This window comes from Bufo gargarizans, unplaced genomic scaffold, assembly GCF_014858855.1.
Source record: "Bufo gargarizans isolate SCDJY-AF-19 unplaced genomic scaffold, ASM1485885v1 original_scaffold_1775_pilon, whole genome shotgun sequence".
NCBI lineage: Eukaryota > Metazoa > Chordata > Amphibia > Anura > Bufonidae > Bufo > Bufo gargarizans.
In genome coordinates this window covers 113,108-134,838 of record NW_025334510.1, presented here as the reverse complement: position 1 = coordinate 134,838, position 21,731 = coordinate 113,108, and the positions used below count along the sequence as shown (strand labels likewise).

The 21,731-nt window shown below is 42.3% G+C and overlaps 1 protein-coding gene across 1 annotated transcript; it reads left to right on the top strand.

Annotated features, from left to right (window-relative positions):
• The first annotated feature begins 1,017 nt into the window (after window positions 1-1,017).
• LOC122923613 (heme-binding protein 2-like) lies at window positions 1,018-19,325 on the top strand. The gene is made up of 4 exons (XM_044274480.1): window positions 1,018-1,141; window positions 7,514-7,643; window positions 8,562-8,733; window positions 19,097-19,325. Exons 1-4 carry the CDS (start codon window positions 1,058-1,060, stop codon window positions 19,320-19,322), a joined length of 612 nt encoding a protein of 203 aa, XP_044130415.1. The 5' UTR covers window positions 1,018-1,057; the 3' UTR covers window positions 19,323-19,325.
• Window positions 19,326-21,731: the final 2,406 nt, after the last annotated feature.

Genomic DNA, 21,731 nt, shown 5'->3' with positions numbered 1-21,731 from the left:
AGGCTTTCGTTTTGCATTCCGTCATAATACAAGTCTATGCGCAGCATAACGGATCCATCCTGGTTTCCGTTATGCACGACTGGACTCCTGCATTATGGAAACCAGGACGAATCCGTTATGCTGCCCATAGACTTGTATTATGGAGGATCAAAATGGAATGCCTATTGAAGGTCTACTGTTTTGACTTCCGTCTTATGGATTCCGTAACCATGTTATAATAGAAAAAAAACCGGAATTCATAACAGTGATGTGAACAAGCTCTAAGGCTAGGGCTACACGGCGACATGTGTTGCAGAAAAGTTGTGTAAGGCCTCCTGCACACAAACGTGTGCGCCCTGTCACCGTTCTGCGACCCGCAATGCACGAACACCGATCGTGGGGCAGCCGCAGCGGATTGCAGACCTATTCACTTTTATGTGTCTGCGATCCGGCCGATGCGCAAATAGATAGGACATGTTCTATCTTTTTGCGGAACGGAAATACCGGACGAAACCCCATGGAAGCACTCGTAGTGCTTTGCTTCCGAAGGGTTCCGTTCAGCACCATTCTGCATCTCCGGATTTGCGGACCTATTGAAGTGAATGGGTCCGCATCCGTGGAATGCCCACTGAACTGAACGGCGCCTGTGTATTGTGGATCCGCAAATGTGGTCATCATGTGGCATCACGGCAACGCGCAGCAGACTGTCACATTGCAGTTGCAGCATGTTGCGGTGCGACGGCATTGACTATCATTACAAAAACACGTAGCAGTGTAGTTGTACCCTTATTGTCGCTGTGTAGCCCTAGCCTAAGGCAACAATAAGTAGTAATATTTTATAATGATAGTCAACAGTGTCACATAAAAATACAACTTGGATGGATTTTTCTGCGACTGTTGTGTCGCAGTCGCAGCATGTTGCAGTGCAACACCATAAACTGCCATTATAAAAATTGTTGTGCGACATTGGTGCAACAAAATGTTGCACTACAAATGTCGTCGTGTAGACCTAGCCTTAATGTGCTCCTGTGTTGTCTCCAGGTGACGGTGATCGGACATAACTCCAGGCTCTAACCTGATGATTGGGAACGTTCTCTGCTCCACCCATATCCACCTCCTATATCAGCAGCTGAGCTCCCCTCACACACATCCAGACATGGAGGTGAGGAGAAGACTTCTGCTGGGGCTGCTCTCTGTACTGGGGATTGCAGTACAAGCTTCTGATGTCTCCAGTCAGAATAAGCTGCCTCCATTTTGTCACAACTATGACTGTCCAAAGTACCGGCTGGTGACAGAATATGCTGTAAGTGTGGGGGAGGGGTGGTGGAGTCGTCATGTTTTCTAGTTGTGGATTCACTTATTAGTTACTATTTTCACCTACTGTTCTAAAATGATCAGTTCTCTTCTGTCAACTGGTAGAACCTCCTGTGCTGTCCTAGTCTATGTATCTGTAACTGGTGCTCATTGGGTGCACCTCTCTTGGAGTGAAAACTACTCAGGCCCTTGACTGGAATAGTTCTCCTTCTTATACCCACTTCCAGCTGTGAAGATTGTAAATCGGTCAGGGCTAGGCTTGAGTGACTTGAGCTTTGGATCATAGATCCAAAGTTGACTCCTTCAAAAACATATGGGGTCATTTATCAAACTGGTGTAAAATAGAACTGGCTTAATTGCCCCTAGCAACCAGATTCCATCTCTTTTCCAAAGGAGCTATGAAAGGTGGAATCTGGTTGCTATTGGCAACTAAGCCAGTTCTACTTTACACCAGTTTGATGATTCTCACTTAGTTTTTACTGCTGTTTCTATACAGTGTTAAATGTATTGTCTCCATGTAGGCAAACTTCATATTGCCCGTAGTTGTGATTCTTAGGGCTGTTTCACACGAGCGGATGCCGTGCGTGGCATCTGCTCTGTGAATGACAGCCAAGACCCGATGCAGACTGCAGAGGCACGGAGCATTAACATGACTGATAATGCTCCGTGCCTCTCTGTGATCTCATCAGTCATGTTAATGCTCCATGCCTCTGCAGTCTGCATCGAGTCTTGGCACTCTTTCATGGAGCGGATGCCACGCACGGCATCCGCTCATGTGAAACAGCCCTTAGGGAATTACCATGATAATTCTAAATGCTTTGAGGTAGGACTCCTTAGTGGGCTTTGGTACTGGCTGTAGGGTTGCCACCTTTCCCAACAAGAAAGTGTGTGTGAAAAAAAAAAAAGGAAAAATATATTTTTTTGTGGGTTTCCGATGTAAAGAGTCTAATGAGTGCTCCGCAATGGAAAAAAAATTCAGTATTGTGTGTTTTTTGTGCACAATAAAAAAAAAAAGCGCAGAACTGTATTTCGTGGTCTGCAAAAACCAGATCCTCAAAATACATATATCCCTGTGTTTTGTGGAATGGAACAGCTGGGCGCCTAATGAAACAGTCCTCTCATTGTCAGTAATGTGATAATAGGACATGTTATAGATTTTGCAGACCCATTGGAATGAATGGTTCCACATAGTCTGCAAAAACTTTAGTGGGGCACATATACTAAAGTGTTTTTAGTTTTAAGGTCACATATTTTATTTATTTTTTTTACACATTGACTAGTGAAATTGTGCCCCAATTTATTAATTTTTTTTTTTTGTGGTTTGGATTAGGACCCATTCATTTCAGTGGGTCCGCAAAAAAAAAAAGCGTTCCACAGCCCTGCAAAAAATACAGCGCATGTCCTATTGTCTGTTTTGTAGATAAGGATAGGCATAGCTACAATGGATCCGCAATAGGACACCCATATTTTTGTAAAGTACATACGATTGTGTGAATGTAGCTTAATTCAGGTTTATTCCCCCCCCCCAACCTATTTATGTAGGTTCCCCTGAATTTGTCACAAAACCCATTTCTATGTCACCCCAGGGTTGTTGTACTTTATATGTTTTTAGTGGTGAAGTGCAACTTTTTTTTTGCACATATCTGGAGACATTATCAATTACCCCCCCCCCCCCCCCCCCAAAGAAACAGCAGCAGATATATAGTGGAAAAGAAAAAAACAGATTTTATTAGACTAATAATTTGCAAAAATAAAAATGCATATGTATTAGCAGCATTACATTCACTGGAAAAAATGCCCACAGGACCCCTATACATAATACATCAGATATAAGGGCATGACATAAATGCCAAAAACATAGTGCCACTGTATAGATCAGGGGTGCACAACCTGAGGGCCGCATGTGGCCCCCAGAGCAATGGTGTGTGCCCCCATCCTGCTGGGCAGAAACGCAGCTGATTATGTGATTCTCTGTGTTCTGACTGCATTACAGCTCCTGCTCCCACACTGTAGCAGGACGGGTCCCCGGCTGTCAGACAGCGGGGGAGCCGAGGAGAAGGCAGGAGCAGTGTATCAGAGCTTCTGCCTTCTCCTCACACAGGTGAGTGGCGCGCTGTACAGTTTAGACCCGGCCTCACCAGCTCTGCCCTGTACAAAGCCTCACCAGGAGGCTGGTTTTCCCTGTAACTGGGTCTCCTTTGGATTCTCCAGTTGCAGTGGAAATAGTGCAAAAAAAGGCGGTCCCCAAAAAGTCTTTTTGTAGCAGAAATATATTTATATATTATAAAATGGTAAAATACATCAAAGTAAAAAAATTGCTCCTACCAACCAAAATTACATTTATTACCTCATTCATGTAAAACTATACATTTTGTATAATAAAGCGATCTAACACATATAGGAAATTAATTTGCATATTTGAATAAAAATGAAATGGAAAAAATTGTAGTTTCCCACTAATAAAACTAATTTTTTTTTTATTAAAGCCCTGTGTAATAAAAAGCTGTAAAAGTTATTTTGGTAGTCCAAAAAATTAAAAAGCTACGAGTGTTTGACCCACGTGTGATAAATCATATAAAAGTGACTAGTCATTAAGGCCTTTTCAGGCCTGGTTATTAAAGGGTTAACAAATCAGTGCTTTCCCAGGTAAGTAAGGCCTCATACACATGACCGTACCTTTTTCTTTTGGTCCGCAGGACACCAGCCATGTGTATTCTGCATTTTGCAGAAAGGAGTTGTCGGGTATTTATTTCATATAAGATATGAAATCATAAAAAATATGATTTCATATTATGAAAAATTTAATTGGCAGACATATAAATGCCAGTTCTTTTATTGATGATCTAAAGTTAATTTGTGCAGATAACAAAACGGGGTGCAATTAATTATATAAAATTTTATTACAAATAAATGCAGTAAAATGGCATACAAATTAATACAAGGACAATATCAAAATTGAAGATAAAGGATAAACACTGATTAATACAGGAAGAATAACTGATCCACTGTGTCCTTATGACCAATCAAAGATATATATATATATTACCCTGTTTGGCAATCAGACTATGGAAATATAATTTTCCCGAGTTTTACCTCCACTCAGACAATGTCTAATCTCCCATTAGCAATATGCATCTTTGCTAAGAGGACAACTAGCATTTAGAGGTGTTTAACACTATATGTGCCCTCAGTATGGGAACTCCTGACTATATGCTGAGAGGAATATCTTATTAATACCACAATCAGTAAGTATAAATATACATTACTGGGTCAAGGATGAACTGAGTTTTTGGATGTGATCAGTTCTCAAAACTTTTCCAGTATGCAAAAATTAATCCAAGTTTCTTTTGTGATAAATCCTTCTTATGGCCAATGTTTCTTTGTAGCAAGATTTTCTTGTTGTATTTTAGTTGTTGAAGTCCTTTTACTTGCAGAAGTTTTACCTGTGGTTTTTTTTTTTTTTTTTTTTTTTTTTTTTTTTTTTTTTCCGTTTTAAGTCCTGTCTAACCTCTTACATGCCTACTTTATACCCCATGTTATCTAAAAACTCATCCCCTTCTAGATTAGGGATTTCCAATTAGATAAGGTGGGTGTAACGTATGGTAATCATGTCACTTCATTGGCATTCCTTAGAAACTTCTGCCCATCTACCACATGATGGCACTGTTGTATCATATATAACAATTTTAAATATTTTAAGTATATATCTTCATTACACCACTTAAACGTTGACCTTTTCCACCTTAAATCAATTAGGAGGTACTCTTTCTGACACTTTGCTCAGACTGACTGGCGGTATTAGAAGTTTCCCTAATCCCTGAATTTATGGGGCAGATAAGAGTATAATGGTCCTTTAGAAAGTTTTACCCAGTTTGTGTATCTTGGCCATCCAAATGACTGATTAATTGTCATCTAAGATAATTAAGCTCTTCACTAAAAGAAGATCCTCTTAGTAGAAAACCAGCTTATATGCTTCTACAGAATATACTCTCATTGATACATATATAAACGGATACAATGATGCATAATTATACAAACATTATATATCATTGGTTAAAATATACAAAATTATATGCAATCACATGTGAATATACTTTATACTGGTGATTATATGGCATAACGCTGCCTACCAGTGTCTTAAGCAATAACCTCTCTTGACCCGGTACTTAAGATAGTTTACATGAGACCATTATATTCTTTAAGATGCCACATCTGTTGGCCATAACTTTTAAAACAATATACATTGCATGCCAGTGATTTTCCGTACCTGTTAAACTTATCCTGACCTTTTTTTGGCTTATTCCAACAGTTTGGCCTCTTAAAGGTAATGTGAATCTCCATTTTGGTTCTAATATTGTCAGACCTTAATGTGCAGATATAACTATGCCTGACAGAGTAATGGAGGGGGACAGCAAATGGAGTTCTATCTGCATCTTTTGCAGTCCCATTGAAGTCACTAGGTCCACGTCCAAGCCACAAGTCTCATATGCGGACTGTGTGCGTAAGCCTTCAGGGAAAGTGCTTACTGGTTAGTGCAGGGCACCTACAGTATATCAGGGGTGCAGAAGGTGGTATGAACCAGTGAGCGCCGTCCTCTGCAGTGAAGTAAAGCGCTCATTTGTGAATAGGAGGCAGGAAGGAAATGTCGCCACTTAAGGAGTTTCCTAGTTAAAATAACGTTACTTGTTCCTTATACAGAAAATTCCTAATTTCCTGCTCCATGCTGGTCTCGCCATCTCAATCTTCCGGTCCCGGAGCACCTCTCCAGCAAATGACTGGCTTCAGCAGTGAAACGCTGCTTGTGGCCACATCACCACTGAGGCCAGTCATTGGCTGGAGCGGTACAAGTGATTGTGCCCATATCCAACTGGATGTGAACAGCGCCAGACCCAGAAGATGGAGACAGCGGGAGCAGGAAAGTATGAATCTTCTTTCTCAGGCCCACGAAACGTGTTAATTTTTATTTTTTACCTGGAAATCTCTAAGCCCCTGTTACATCTCGCCGTGTAATCAGGAATGTGCTGCCGATAATCGATGGGAGGAATGACTGTGGTAGTGATCATTCCTCCCCAGTCACTTTGCATTAGCTTGTGTAATGGGCTGATGCAAACAAGCAGTGATTTTATTTTTTTCTTTGCAGCCCCTTGAAATGTGTGATGTGACACCTTAGTGATTGACGGGTTATAAAAAACAGTTTTTTGGGCAAATAGAGCCACAGTGAGGTTTAAGAAGGCCAGCTTAGAATTCTTCTTAGTCTGGACATGAGAGTATGTTTAGGTTAGAGGGGGGGGGGGTTAAATCTGATTACAGAATCCCTTTAATACGGTTATATTAACTGTATGGGCATTTTCGCATACAATTGACTCCTTTTTAGGAGGTGACTTAAACTTTTAGGCTTATTTTTATTTATTTTTTATTTGTAAGCTTTTTACTTTAAGTCCCCATGGGTGACAATAACTGGCAAATTAGATTGCCCACTGTGTTCGTTGTTGGCTACTTGGCCATCATTGAAGACTTCATATGCACTATACCAATACAATGCCGCCACCTAGTGGCCTTTATTGGTATAGTCCTGAAATAAGCTCCAAAGCCTGCTTGAGGCTTCAGGTTATTTCATGGATGTCACTGATCAGGGAACCTGTTATAAGTACTAACCAGGGACCTAGAGATGCCAGGGATTGGCATCTCCTCCAGGTCCCTTGTGACTGTTTACCTTGCAGTAGTTTCTTCTGGTTTTGTTTGGTTCAGTATGGTTTATGCTTTTAGGTCTAACTGGGAATAATTCTCTGGGCACTGGCCGTGTGACCACCATACTTTGGTAATGAGTCATTGTTTTATGCAAGGCCTTGTACAGGGTTGTGGATATTTGTCCATTTTGTGAGGTCAATTGTCGGACCCCAATGGATATAACATCTCCGAGCTTACAGTACATGATCCAGTGAACTCTGAGGGGGTACATGCTGCTACAGTACTTCATGCACTACTCCTTATTTTTAAAGATATTATGTTTTGTATGAATAATTGACTAATAAACTATGATATTTAGGTGTGCTCTTGTAGACTTGAGTCTTTGTGGAATATCACACATTGAACTATCCAATTTGTTTTCATTGGATAATCGTGTGCATGAGTCGCAAGACCTAGTTTTACTTTTAACTGGTCACCCTAGCCTAGCTGCTGACGGTTTAATTGTGTTCTAATTGGATGTTTACATTTTCAGGACTTTGAACTTCGTCGCTATGAGGAAACTCATTGGGTCACAACTTCACTAAAACAGGACTCTTTTAACATAGGGATGGTGACTAGCTTCAGTCGTCTGTTTAGGTATATCAATGGGAAGAATGCTGAAGGTAGGTTGTGTTCTTAGATAAGGCCATCTTGTGCTATTCTTGCTATCAAAATGATTGGTTCTGTCAGGGGTTTCAATCATAAGTAAATGCCAACAGTACTGTCTGGCACTGCACCAGAACAATAATGGTAAAGAATAAAATGGAATACAAAGCTTTAAAGGGGTTCTCATCTCAGATAATGGACGCATATCGATGGATATATCAAACGGAGCTGTGAGGGCACACTGTGCATGCGCAGCCACCATCCATTTATTTCTATGTGGCCACCAAAAATAGCTGAGCGCTGGCTCGGCTGCTTCCGTCAGGCCCATAGAAGTGAATGGGAGCGGTGGCTGGTCATGCATGGAGCGCTCCCATTCTCTACTGTGGGCTGAGTGTTTTTTGTGACTGGATTCATCCAGCCACCACTTTGTGTGGCTCTGTTCTCGCTATAGGTGCAGCTTCCAGCGGGGGCACCCACACCTGTAAGACAATGGGGGCATATCCTAGCGATATGCCTCCATTGCCTGAGATGAGGCAACAATGGAGCATCCTTGTGTCTAGAGCTTCAAACCATGGCATAATATGGAGATTCTGTATTTTAACGCTAACGTATGGTGATGTAGGAATTTTCCCATATAAAGGTATGCATCTGGCCTACAATGTGGAGACGTCCAAACCCATGAAGATGTGTATTAACACCAGTCATATAAATGAAAATTGCCTTTGGACTTCACCCAAACTTGGTGTCTTTAATTCACATACTTCACTTTCTTTTTTTTTTTAAGTAGTTCTGTAGTTGACTTGCAGAACGAGGTGTTGGCCCTGATACAAGAGGTATTGAGGTTTAGCTATCCAGTGAGGTGTTTCGGAGGCTTTGTAGACAATATGGCATCAATATGTTGTATAATCCATACTGATAATCTGTTTCCTATATAGGGCTGAAGATGAATATGACAGTACCGGTGATGGTATACATGCCATTAAAGCAACCCCTTGCTGGCAGTGCCACTATGTCCTTCTTTGTGTCACATGAAGTGAAGAAACCTCCGACGCCTACAGACCCTGAAGTTTACCTGGATACATATCCTGCAGTTTCTCTATATGTGAAGTAAGTCGCTGCCAGTTCACATCGTGGTCCATTTGTTCTGTTGTAGCAACATGTAAAGAAAAACCTAAAACTATGGCACAGACATTGCATGACAAGGGTGAATATACGGTTTATGCCTAAACATTTCTTAGGCCCCATTTACACAACCATGTTTTGTGGTCTGCCAAACACAGAGCCACAAGTTACTGACAGTATGCACACAGCATCACGGTGCTGACCCATGACTTAAAGGGGGTTGTCCGGGTTCAGAGCTGATCCCGGACAACCCCTTTTTTTAAATGGGTTTGTACATGTTGTGGTGAAGCACAGGACTTGTCATATCTTGCTTGGATGTGGAAGGGCTTCTGTAACCATGCAGCAAGATGGGACAAGCTCTAGACGTTGTCACAACATGCAGTGCAAGGACCCATTGAAGTTAATGGATTTGTGGTGGTCACACAGTCGGTTTCTGTTCTGTGGGCTGTGTGAATGAGACCTTATACAGGCACATCGAGCAACTGACCATAGAGGGTCTCATTTCTCAGACCTCACAACCAGCTGAACGTGTCAGGTGATCTGCTGTACAGTATAAGGGCCCCTACACACGTGTGGCATATTACTCCAAAAGTCACCCTTTGCCTAATCTTTAATTTGGCTTTTTTGAAACCATGGGGCAGATTTGCTAATGTTTAAATAACAGTGTAAACTTTGTTTTCAACAGCACCAGATTTATGGTTGATGCTGGTTAAACTCGGTCTACTGTAAGTTTACATAGTCTATACACTGACCTGGGTTTGCTGCAAAAAGTTCCAATATTGGAGCAGTCTACTTAAACTACAGATTGGCATGGTATTGATGAGCAGGAAGTGCTCAACCCCACATGCAGTGGTGAATCTATACGGGGGGCAGTTCCTGCATTTGTGGTCCGCTGCTAGAATGGAGGATGCCTGTAGCGGACCACAATGGACATCCTACACAGGATAGCAAATGTGTGGATGTGATTTAACAGTAAAAATAACGTAACAAAAGCAAAGACAGGCGCACTCTGCGGTCTCACTAACCCTCATACTGGTGTAAAACTGAGATTAGCCAACATACCCTACTTGGAGGACATATGTTGGCTAATCTCAACTTTACACCAGTATGAGGGTTAGTGAGACCGCAAAGTGCACCTGTCATTGCTTTTGTTATATCGGTTTACTTAACTACTTCAGCCCCGCTAGGTGAAACCCCCTTCATGACCAGAGCACTTTTTACACTTCGGCACTACACTACTTTCACCGTTTATCGCTCGGTCATGCAACTTGACATACAAATGAATTTTACCTCCTTTTCTTCTCACTAATAGAGCTTTCATTTGGTGGTATTTCATTGCTGCTGGCATTTACTTTTTTTGTTATTAATCAAAATGTAACTATTTTTTTGCAAACAAATGACATTTTTCACTTTCAGCTGTAAAATTTTGCAAAAAAATGACATCCATATATAAAATTTTTCACCAAATTTATTGTTCTACATGTCTTTGATAAAAAAAAAATGTTTGGGCAAAAAAAAAATGGTTTGGGTAAAAGTTATAGCATTTACAAACTATGGTACAAAAATGTGAATTTCCGCTTTTTGAAACAGCTCTGACTTTCTGAGCACCTGTCATGATTCCTGAGGTTCTACAATGCCCAAACAATAGAAAACCCCCACAAATGACCCCATTTCGGAAAGTAGACACCCTAAGGTATTCGCTGATGGGCATAGTGAGTTCATAGAACTTTTTATTTTTTGTCACAAGTTAGCGGAAAATGATGATGATTTTATTTTTTTTATTTTTTCTTACAAAGTCTCATATTCCACTAACTTGCGACAAAAAAAAAAAATTCTAGGAACTCGCCATGCCCCTCACGGAATACCTTGGGGTGTCTTCTTTCCAAAATAAGGTCACTTGTGGCGTAGTTATACTGCCCTGGCAATTTAGGGGCCCATATGTGTGAGAAGAACTTTGCAATCAAAATCTGTAAAAAATGACTGGTGAAATCCGAAAGGTGCACTTTGGAATGTGTGCCCCTTTGCCCACCTTGGCATCAAAAAAGTGTCACACATCTGGTATCGCCGTACTCAGGAGAAGTTGGGGAATGTGTTTTGGGGTGTCATTTTACATATACCCATGCTGGGTGAGAGAAATATCTTGGCAAAAGACAACTTTTCCCTTTTTTTATACAAAGTTGGCATTTGACCAAGATATTTTTCTCACCCAGCATGGGTATATGTAAAATGACACCCCAAAACACATTCCCCAGCTTCTCCTGAATACGGCGATACCAGATGTGTGACACTTTTTTGCAGCCTAGATGCGCAAAGGTGCCCAAATTCCTTTTAGGAGGGCATTTTTAGACATTTGGATCCCAGACTTCTTCTCACGCTTTAGGGCCCCTAACATGCAAGGGCAGTATAAATACCCCACATGTGACCCCACTTTGGAAAGAAGACACCCCAAGGTATCCAATGAGGGGCCTGGCAAGTTCATAGAATTTTTTTTATTTTTTTTGCATAAGTTAGCGGAAATTGGTTTTTTTTTTTCTCAAAGTCTCACTTTCCGCTAACTTAGGACAAAAATTTCAATCTTTCATGGACTCAATATGCCCCTCAGCAAATACCTTGGGGTGTCTTCTTTCCAAAATGGGGTCAGTTGTGGGGTGTTTGTACTGCCCTGGCATTTGAGGGTATCCGCAATCATCACATGTATGGCCAGCATTAGGAGTTTCTGCTATTCTCCTTATATTGAGCATACAGGTAATGAGATTTTTTTTTTTCCGTTCAGCCTCTGGGCTGAAAGAAAAAAAAAATGAACGGCACAGATTTCTTCATTCGCATCGATCGATGTGGATGAATAAATCATTGCCGGGATATATATATATATATATATATATATATATATATATATATATATATATATATATATATATATATATATATATATATATATATATATATATATATATATATATATATATATATATATATAATGTGCTTGCCAAAGCATAGGAACGCCGCCTCCTCCTCAGCTCGTATGCCTTGGCAAACGTATCTGTCACTGCAGAGGAGAAAATCCCGTCTTGCAGCGCCGCATACACTGACTTGCGTGTAATCTGACAGCAGCGCAATGCTTCTGTCAGAATGCACATCGGTGCTGCAGCTGGTCAATCGGTTGGTCCACCTGGAAGGTAAAAAAAGAGAACCAGGCCACAACGCAATAATTTTATTAATTTTGCAACAGAACATATAAACTTTAACTTTTTTACCTGAACATTAACGTGTTTGCTTACTGGTGTGTTTGTGTTTTTTTTTTTTTTTTTTTTTTTTTTTACCTTTTATAGAACAAACCTCTCCTTCCCCATGGGTCAATGTGCAAAGCGCAAATCGCCCAAAGATGTGGCGAAGTGCGTTATGCACTTTGTCCCATGTGAAAGGAGACGTTTGCAGCAGCAGTGAGTGAATGGGCCCTAATAGCCCTGTGTGCCTATCCTGGTGAGATGATCCCTATGCTAGGTGTACCTGTGTGTGGTACTTCCGGAAACACTCTCCAAAGCATAGGGCAGGGTGGTCCGGACAGTCAGGACAGAAATAGCGGGTGTCACGCCTTATTCCACTCCTGCTACAGACACAACATCTTTTTCGGGGTGACGGTTGGGTTGAGGTACCAGGAACGACATTGGGGAAATGTCGCTCGTGTAGATGGCTAACTACACTGGTGGTTGGGGCCACGGAACCTCCTGGATACAGGAGGTTCTCGATGATCTCTTCCTGAAATTTGAGGAAGGATCCAGTTCTCCCAGCCTTACTGTAGAGAACAAAACTATTGTACAGAGCCAATTGAATTAAATATACAGACACCTTCTTATACCAGCGTCGGGAAACTAAATACGGAGACAACATCTGGTCATTGAAGTCAACCCCTCCCATGTGGAGGTTAGTCGTGGACTGAGAGGGGCTTTTCAATGACACGGGTTGCTCGCTCAATTTGTATTGTCGTGTCTGCGTGAATGGAGGAGAGCATGTAAACGTCACGCTTGTCTCTCCATTTCACCGCGAGCAGTTCTTCGTTACACAGTGCGGCCCTCTGCCCCCTTGCAAGACGGGTGGTAACGAGCTGTTGGGGGAAGCCCGCGCGACTAGTTCACGCGGTACCACAGGCGCCAATCCGTTCTAGAAACAAATGCCTAAAGAGGGCCACACTTGTGTAAAAATTGTCCACATAAAGATGGTACCCCTTGCCGAATAAGGGTGACACCAAGTCCCAAACTGTCTTCCCACTGCTCCCCAGGTAGTCAGGGCAACCGACCGGCTCCAGGGTCTGATCTTTTCCCTCATAGACCCGAAATTTGTGGGTATAGCCTGTGGCCCTTTCACAGAGCTTATACAATTTGACCCCATACCGGGCACGCTTGCTTGGGATGTATTGTTTGAAGCCAAGGCGCCCGGTAAAATGTATCAGGGACTCGTCTATGCAGATGTTTTGCTCTGGGGTATAAATATCTGCAAATTTCTGGTTGAAATGGTCTGAGGGGCCGAATTTTGTGGAGCCGGTCAAAAGCAGGGTGGCCCCTGGGACGGGAGGCGGTGTTGTCACTAAAGTGCAGGAACCGCAGGATGGCCTCTAAACGTGCCCTGGACATGGCAGCAGAGAACATGGGCATGTGATGAATCGGGTTCGTGGACCAATATGACCGCAATTCATGCTTTTTTGTCAGGCCTATGTTGAGGAGGAGGCCCAGAAAAGTTTTAAGTTCGGAAACTTGGACTTGTTTCCACCGGAAAGGCTGGGCATAAAAGCTTCCCGGGTTAGCGGTGATAAATTGTGTGGCATACCTGTTTGTTTCGGCCACAACTATGTCTAAAAGCTCCGCAGTCAAGAACAGCTCAAAAAATCCCAGGGCCGAACCGATCTGAGCCGTCTCAACCCGAACTCCAGACTGGGCAGTGAAAGGGAAAACTACAGGTGCGGCTGAAGTTGGGGACTGCCAATCAGGGTTTGCCAGCACCTCTGGGATTCTAGGGGCTCTACGGGCACGTCTTTGCGGTGGCTGCGACGGGGTCACTACTGCACGTTCCACCGTACCAGCTTCAACTGCCCTTCTGGTGCTCGCTACTTCACCAGGTTGTACGGCAGTGCTGGTACTAAGTAATCCGACAGCACCACGTAATCCGACAGCACCAGTCCCACTCTGCTGCTCTTGAAGCGGATCCTGCGCAACCTGCGGTCTAGCGACACGGGGCCGGGTACGCCTGGTGGTATCAGGGACCTCAGCCTCCTCGTCCGAACTTTGGGTCAGAGAGCCACTGCTTTCTACAGGTTCGTATTCTGACGCGCTGGATTCATCAGATGAGGGTTCCCACTCCTCATCCGACTGGGTCAGAAGCCTGTAGGCCTCTTCAGAGGAATACCCCCTGTTAGACATGTGGGCAACTAAATTTAGGGGTATTCCCTGAGACTACCCAAGAAAAAAAAAGCAAGCCTGTCTTACAAAGGGGAGGCTAGCGAAGTACCGGAGGCCGCTGCGGTTGATAAAAAATATCAAAACTGATTTTTTTTTTTTTTTTATCGCCGCAGTGCGTGTAAAGTGAATGTGCAGTGATTTTTTTTTTTTGTCACTGCGGTGGGGCGGGCGTGGGCGAACGCACGTGTGGGCGACCGATCAGGCCTGATCGGGCAAACACTGCGTTTTGGGTGGAGGGCGAACTAAAGTGACACTAGTACTATTATAGATCTGACCGTGATCAGTTTTGATCACTTCCAGATACTATAAAAGTACAAATGCTGATTAGCGATATGCTAATCAGCGAATAACGGACTGCTGGGCGCTAACTGATCGCTAACTACCTAACCAAGGGACCTAAACTATACCTAAAACCTAACGGTCAATAACAGTGAAAAAAAAGTGACAGTTTGCACTGATCACTTTTTTTCTTTTGACTTGTGATTGACAGGGGTGATCAAAGGGGTGATCAAAGGGTTAATTGGGGTTCAGGGGGGTGATCAGGGGCTATAGTGTAGTGTTTGGTGTACTCACTGTGAAGCCTGCTCCTCTGCTGGATCCAACCGACGAAAAGAACCAGCAGAGGAGCAGGCAGCCATATAACAGATCATATTTACTAATATGATCTGCTATCTGGCACTTTGATTGGATTTTTAAAAAATCAGCAACCTGCCAGCCACGATCATTGGCTGGCAGGTTGCTGACTAAATACCGGCGCGAACGCATAGTCGCGTCGTCTCGCGAGATGACGCGTATATGCGTGACTGTGCGCAGCGCTGCCACCTCGAACGCACATGTGCGTTTGGCGGTCCGGAGGTGGTTAAACCGCACACTTTCCTACAAACTAGGGATCGACCGATATAAATTTTTTTTTTTTTTTTTTAGAACCGATAATTTGTGAACTTTCAGGCTGATAGCCGATAATTTATACCGCTATTCTGGGAATTTTCATTTTTGAAGAAAAATAAAAAAAATCCCACATCTGCTGAAAATTTATGTTTATTGTTAATGTCGTTTTTTTTTTTTTTTTTGTAAATCTTTCTTTTTCATTTATATTTAATTTTTTGATGCTTTTATTAACTTCTTTTTTTTTTTTTTACTTTTAGCCCCCTTAGGGACTAGAACCCTTGTCCTATTCAGCCTGATAGATCTCTATCAGGGTGAATAGGAGCTCACACTGTCCCTGCTGCTGTGTGCTTTGTGCACACAGCAGCATGGAGCTTATCATGGCAGCCAGGGCTTCAATAGCATCCTGGCTGCCATGGTAACCGATCGGAGCCCCAGCATTACACTGCTGGGGCTCCGATCGGAGGAGCAGGGGAGAGGGGATCCTGTGGGGGGGGGGGGGGGCGCACTGCGACTGGGGTGGGGGGCCCTATGCGCCACCACTGCTTAATACTGGGGGGGAGGGGGCGCACTGCGCCACCAATGAAGCTTAATCTCATTTATTCATATACAGGAGGCGGGAGCTGCAGGATCACATAGCCGGCTCCCGACCTCTATGACAAGTAGCTGTGATCCGCGGCACCTGAGCAGCTACAGCTCATAGAGGTCGGGAGCCGGCTATGATTCTGCAGCTCCCGCCTCCTGTATATGAATAAATGAGATTAAGCTTCATTGGTGGCGCAGTGGCCATAGCTCCTCCCCTCTTGTCCCCTGCCCTCTCATTGGCGGCAGCAGCACAGGGGGAGGAGACACTGCTTCCTTCTCCCCTGTGCTGCTGCTGAGGGAACACTGAGCAGCGCGATCTGTGTTCCCAATACGCTATCGGAATATCGGCAAAATAAATGCCGATACCTATGGCGTTCAAAATCCTGAATATCGGCCGATCATATCGGTAAATCCGATAATCGGTCGATCCCTACTACAAACCTATGCACATTTCCAATAAACCACACCTGATGGACAAGACCTAAAACGGGTTAGACAACACTAAGTGCCGATTGTTCCAGAACTGATGTATTTTCTGTTTCAGTAGTGTTTTTAATTTCTAACTGTTACGTTTGATAGTGTAAATCAGAATACCATTATAATAAAGTCCTCAAAGGAGAAACTCCAGTATAATCAGAACATTCCTTTTATGTAAAGCATCATCCAATTATGCTTCAATGAAGCGACCTTCTACTTGGTGCATGCTTCATGTGGTCAAAGGTGTAGAGAAAACATGAACTGGTAGGTGAGATTAGATGAAATAAAGATGGCCAACTAGAACATATTTAGGTTTGATAGATTATAATATTGGATAATCTATGTTAAACTCTAGCTGTAGGATTGAGGTATAAAGCTTTTTTTTTTTTTTTTTTTTTTAGGGATGGGGCCAGTAAAACCAAGTTTTTAAGCATGTTGACCATATCATTCCAATGTATTGTCAAATGCCTTCTCTGCATCCAAAGATAAAAGCAGAGAAGGCATTCTTTAAACTTCTATCAATTCTAGATATTTAGAAATCTACATGTGCTCTCGGGACTTGCCTTCTGGTGACAAACCCAACCCGATCTGGTTTTACAAGAAGGATGATATTTTCTAATCTTAGGTTATTTTTGTGTCTCTCTTTGCATCTGAATTAATAAGAAATTGGGCAATAGTTGGTTAATAATGAGAGGTCCCTGTCGGGCTTGGGATTGGGATTGCAATTAGTTGCTTGCATTGTTTCTGTAGGAAACCCCCCCCATACTGAACCCAAACCCCCTGGTGTGAGCCTTGTAGGTATTCCAGAGAGTAGACTTGTTAGTCTCAGGTCATTGGTCTGGAAATATTCCTGAAGAGCTTTCTAATTTACACATTCTTTATTGGCAATCGGGTAATTAATATGGCAAATGTATTCTGGCTTGGGTATGTTTTCTATACTAGTGATTTGGAGGGGCAGGGTCTGACCATGTGATTTGTCCTATGGGAGTTAGATATTTGAAGGTCTATTGCAGGGATTACCAACCTGCGGCTCTCCAGCTGTTGTAAAACTACAATTCCCACCATGCCCTGCTGTAGACTGATAGCTGTAGGCAGTCTTTGCATGCTGGAAGTTGTAGTTTAGCAACAGCCGGAGAGCCGCAGGTTGGCCATCCCTGGTCTATTAGCTAAACGGTAATCTATTGTGTGTAGAATATATATTCAGGCATGGCCAACCTGTGGCTCTCCAGCTGTTGTACTACAACTCCCACCTTGCCCTGCTGATGGCTGTAGGCAGTCTGAGCATGCTGTAGTTTTGCAACAGCTGGAGAACATCAGGTTGGCCATACCTGATAGAGAATATATCTCTGAGGTAGGTCTCATGTTCTGGCTAGTAGTGTCTAATGCTGGATTAGCTATAATGTTTCAGGTTGCTAAATATTACTAGATGATCCTCTTGAACTGCTGCTAATTTTTGGCAAATTTATTTAAAAAATCTAAAGCATTGGGGCCATAACATACATATTGTATGTTATATTATTCAGCTTGCATGACAACCCTTCCCCTGTTATCTTTCAATAGACATATTCTCAAATGCTACGTGGTCTTAAATTGTAATGCTCAAACCACCAAAAAGGCTGGTGTGTGCATGAGCGGTAAGTATGGTGGAAACTTTTTTATGCTTCATTCGAGAGGCATCTCCTAGCAGTAGATGGGATTCTTGAATGCAGATAATGTCTGCTCCATTGTTTTTCTTCCAGAGAATGGCATTTATATGGATGACTACAAGAAAATTAGACTAGGACATTCAGTTGCAGGGGCACATCCAAAAAGCTAGCATGCAGGAAGCAAACAAACCAGTATGGCAGCACAACATTTCAGACAAACAATAAAACTGGGAAATGGGGATTATACTTATTGTGGTATTATACTGTTGTGGAAATTTTATTATGCGGACATTTTATCTTAGTGTGTGTTTTATAGATTGTCATCATGTCTCTCAGTGGTAATGGTAGATTATTGTATACATGTGTTTGTATGGGGTGTGTCCATTGGCTGCCCCTCCCTGTCCTTTGATATGTCATCACTTCCTGTATCCTTGTCTTGGGCCAGCCCCTTTTACACCTTTGTTTTAGTCAATAAAGGACGCACTGGGCAATGAGGGAGGAGATGCTCAGGAGAATTGAATCAAGATGGTAGCATTTGGGTGGTTCTCTGGCTGTAGCTGATGGAGGATGGACTTGCCTTTTTCCTTGCACAACTTTGATGCGAGCTGATTACAACTATTAATATTTTTACCACAACAATACCTACTGTAAATGAGGGAAAAATAGAAGCTTTGTGCACATTTTTGATCAAATGTCAGGCCCATCTACCAGGCATCAAGGTGGCTTCTGCAGATGGGTCCTTAACACTAACAGAACTGCTTCTCCTGGGCTTGACCTAAGCCTACAATGTTCAGGGCGATGTAGGAACCAGTTTATATGGATGATTAAGTCCTTTGACATTTAAGGAGAATACTTTAATAGTCATTTTGTGTTAATGGCTTACGGTTGTCATGGATCCTTGGGAATGGACTGTAAGTCTTTGGTTTGACTTGACTGGCATAAATCAGTTTCAGGTTGGAAGGTCTTCTGAGGACAAGTTGTCCTGTTTGGAGGCCTGGAGCTGCATGTATGGTTGCTTGTAGCTGTGAGGAGCTCCTCAAGTGCAGCCATCTCAGACAGAGCTAAGCCCTCCAAACTGGTGTAACTTCAATAGTAAATCTGTCCATTAACCTTTTCCCCATGGTCAATCACTTAATGATTCTGGATGTGAAGTCTTTGTTACTACATCTGTGGATTCTTTGGGTAAAGGAGGTTGTGTGTGTGTGTGTGTGTTAGAACATGACATGTAATTATATACTGTTTCTTCTCTGCTGAATGTTCGTGATATTCACTTTTTTTTTTTTTTTTCTCTTCCTCCCCTTCCAGGACTTTTGGAGGATACGCCTCTAACGCGATGTATGTCGAGCAAGCTAAAGCCCTAGCACAGAACCTGGCTGCCCTTGGTCTGCAGTTTGATTATACATACTTCGTACGTGCTGGCTACAATTCTCCTTTAGACTTTTTCGGCCGCCACAATGAAGTGTGGTACATGGCAAAGTCCCCTCAGCAGTGGGAATTTCTTGATCTTTCTGCTGCTCAGCCCTGGCTGTGATCCTCATGCCTTCTCTCTATACAGCTCAGATCCAAACGTGCAAAATAGTATGGCTGTTACATCGTCAGCATTGCCTTGTAAGTGTTCTGTATGTGCTGTTTTGTAACTGATTTTGCAGCAATAAAATATTTGTATACTGTGGCTTTTCTTGGTTTATATACTTGAGGGGATTTTCTTTGTACATAATAGCCCCTGGCGGATGAAATGTGACAAATCAATGTGGGGTCGTATATATGCTAGCAGGGGGACATTTTATTAAGACCAGTGTTTTCCAAGATGGTCTCAACTCCCACTGTTCTGCTGGAAGAAGCACAAGTTGTGTAGTCAAAAGCCCTTATGCAAGTTTGGCACTTCCTCAGAAGTCTTTGTGACAGACATAAAGGGAGTTTTCCAAGACTTTCTGACCAGTGGGAGGCTGACACCTGGGGACCCCACTAATCATCTGTTTGAGAAGGCTGCAGCGCTTGCAGTAATGCCACAACCTTCTCTAAGCCAGTAATGACACATCCATCAGTCATGTGGCCTAGCCACAGCTCAGCCCTATAGAATGTGGATGAGCAGGCACAAAGGCTTCTGTGAGCACCACAAACAGCTGATCAGTGGGGGGTCCCAGGTGTTGGACCCCTGTGATCAGATACTGATGACCTATTGAGGATAGGTCATAATTTAGTCTTGGAAAATCTTTAAAACCCTGCCATTTTGCACCTTAAGGATTAGGATTGTTTTGGAAACTTGACGTGTCACTTTATGTGGTAATAACTTCAGATTGCTTTTACTTATCCAAGCAATTCTGTAATTGTTTTCTTGCCTCATTGTACTTCATGATGGTGAAAAATTTTTGTTGATATAATTCGCCTTATTAAATCCAAAACTTACTGAAAAATTGGGAATTTTCAAAACTGCTTTTCAGGCAGATGGTGGTACATCATGAGTTATTACCTTACATTCCCCATATGTCCACTTTCATGTTCGCATAACTTTATACATTTTATTTTTTAGGATCTTATAAGGCTTAGGCCTCACATGACATGTATTTTGCAGTCCCCAAAAATACAGATGTCCATGTGCATTCCATATTTTGCAGAACAGCTGGCCCGTAATAGAAAAGTTTTATCCTTGTCCATAATGTGGACAATAATAAAACATGTTCGTATTTTGCAATGCAATGCGCACTTTTTTTTTTTTTTTTTTCCTTTTGAAACAAATGGTTCCATATATTATCCCTAAAAAAAATATAATAAGACACGGAAAGAAATGTATTTGTGTGCATGAGGTCTTAGAATTTTAGAAGCAAATTTTTAAGAATTTCTGAAACCCGCCTTCTGGACCACTAGATTCAATTCTAGAGTGGCTTTGTGGGGCTTAAATAGTGTAAATCGCCCATAAATGACCCCATTGTAGAAACTACACCCCTCAAGTTATCCAAAAATGATTTTACAAACTTAACACTTTAGGTGTTCCACAAGGAAATTGTTTTAAATTTAACTTTTTTGCAAATTGTCTGTCTATTTTTTTTTTTCTATAACACATCAAGGGTTAACAGACAAATAAAATCCCTGATTCTGCAGTTTACAGAAACACCCCACATGTAGTCATAAACTGCTGTACAGGCACATGACAGGGTGCAGAAGGAAAGGAGCGCTGTTGGGGTTTTTTGGACTGCAGATTTCACTGGGATAATTTGCCATGACAATAATGACCCCTGATGCACCCCTAGAGTAGAAACTCCCAAAAAGTGAAAAGATCATTTTGAAAATGATAGGATAAGGTGACACTCTTATTGGTACAATTTTTGTGTATATATGACCCTACATTACGTGTTTTGTGAGGCAAGGTAAAATGAATTTCTTTTTTGGTGTTCACCTGAAAGGTTAGATCATCTGCTATTTTTATAGAGCAGGTTATGGACACAACAATACCAAATATGTCTACTAAAATTATATATATATATATATATATATATATATATATATATATAATTTTATATTTTAGTTTCAGTTTCAGTTAAGGCTACTTTCACACTTGCAGCAGGACGGATCTGATATGCTGTTCACCCTGACGGATCCGTCCTTCCACCATTTTGCCAGACCGCCGGTCTGTCCCCATTGACTATAATGGGGATGGGGCGCAGCACGGCAGTTCACGGTGAGAGGTCGTCAGACATGTAGGACTTTTAGTCTGGCAGCCTTTTGCCATCCTGCGCCGGAGCTCCGCCCCGTCCCCATTGTCAATGGGGACATAGCGGCAGGACGGATCCGACGGGGTGAACAGCCTGTCAGATCCGTCCTGCCATAAGTGTGAAAGTAGCCTTACATAGTAAATTTTTTTTTTTTCTCCTTTTCTGAAAGCCATATTTTTATTTATTTTTTCTTATGTAGGGGCTCAGTTTTGTGGAATGAGGTGACTGAT

What these genes read in the sequence shown, in the direction of transcription:
- LOC122923613 (XM_044274480.1), top strand. Translation starts at nt 1,058, where the DNA reads ATGATTGGGAACGTTCTCTGCTCCACCCATATCCACCTCCTATATCAG. An exon ending in ACACACATCCAGACATGGAG is followed by an intron (nt 1,142 to 7,513) that starts GTGAGGAGAAGA and finishes TTACATTTTCAG; the next exon opens with GACTTTGAACTTCGTCGCTA. An exon ending in GCAGTTTCTCTATATGTGAA is followed by an intron (nt 8,734 to 19,096) that starts GTAAGTCGCTGC and finishes CTCCCCTTCCAG; the next exon opens with GACTTTTGGAGGATACGCCT.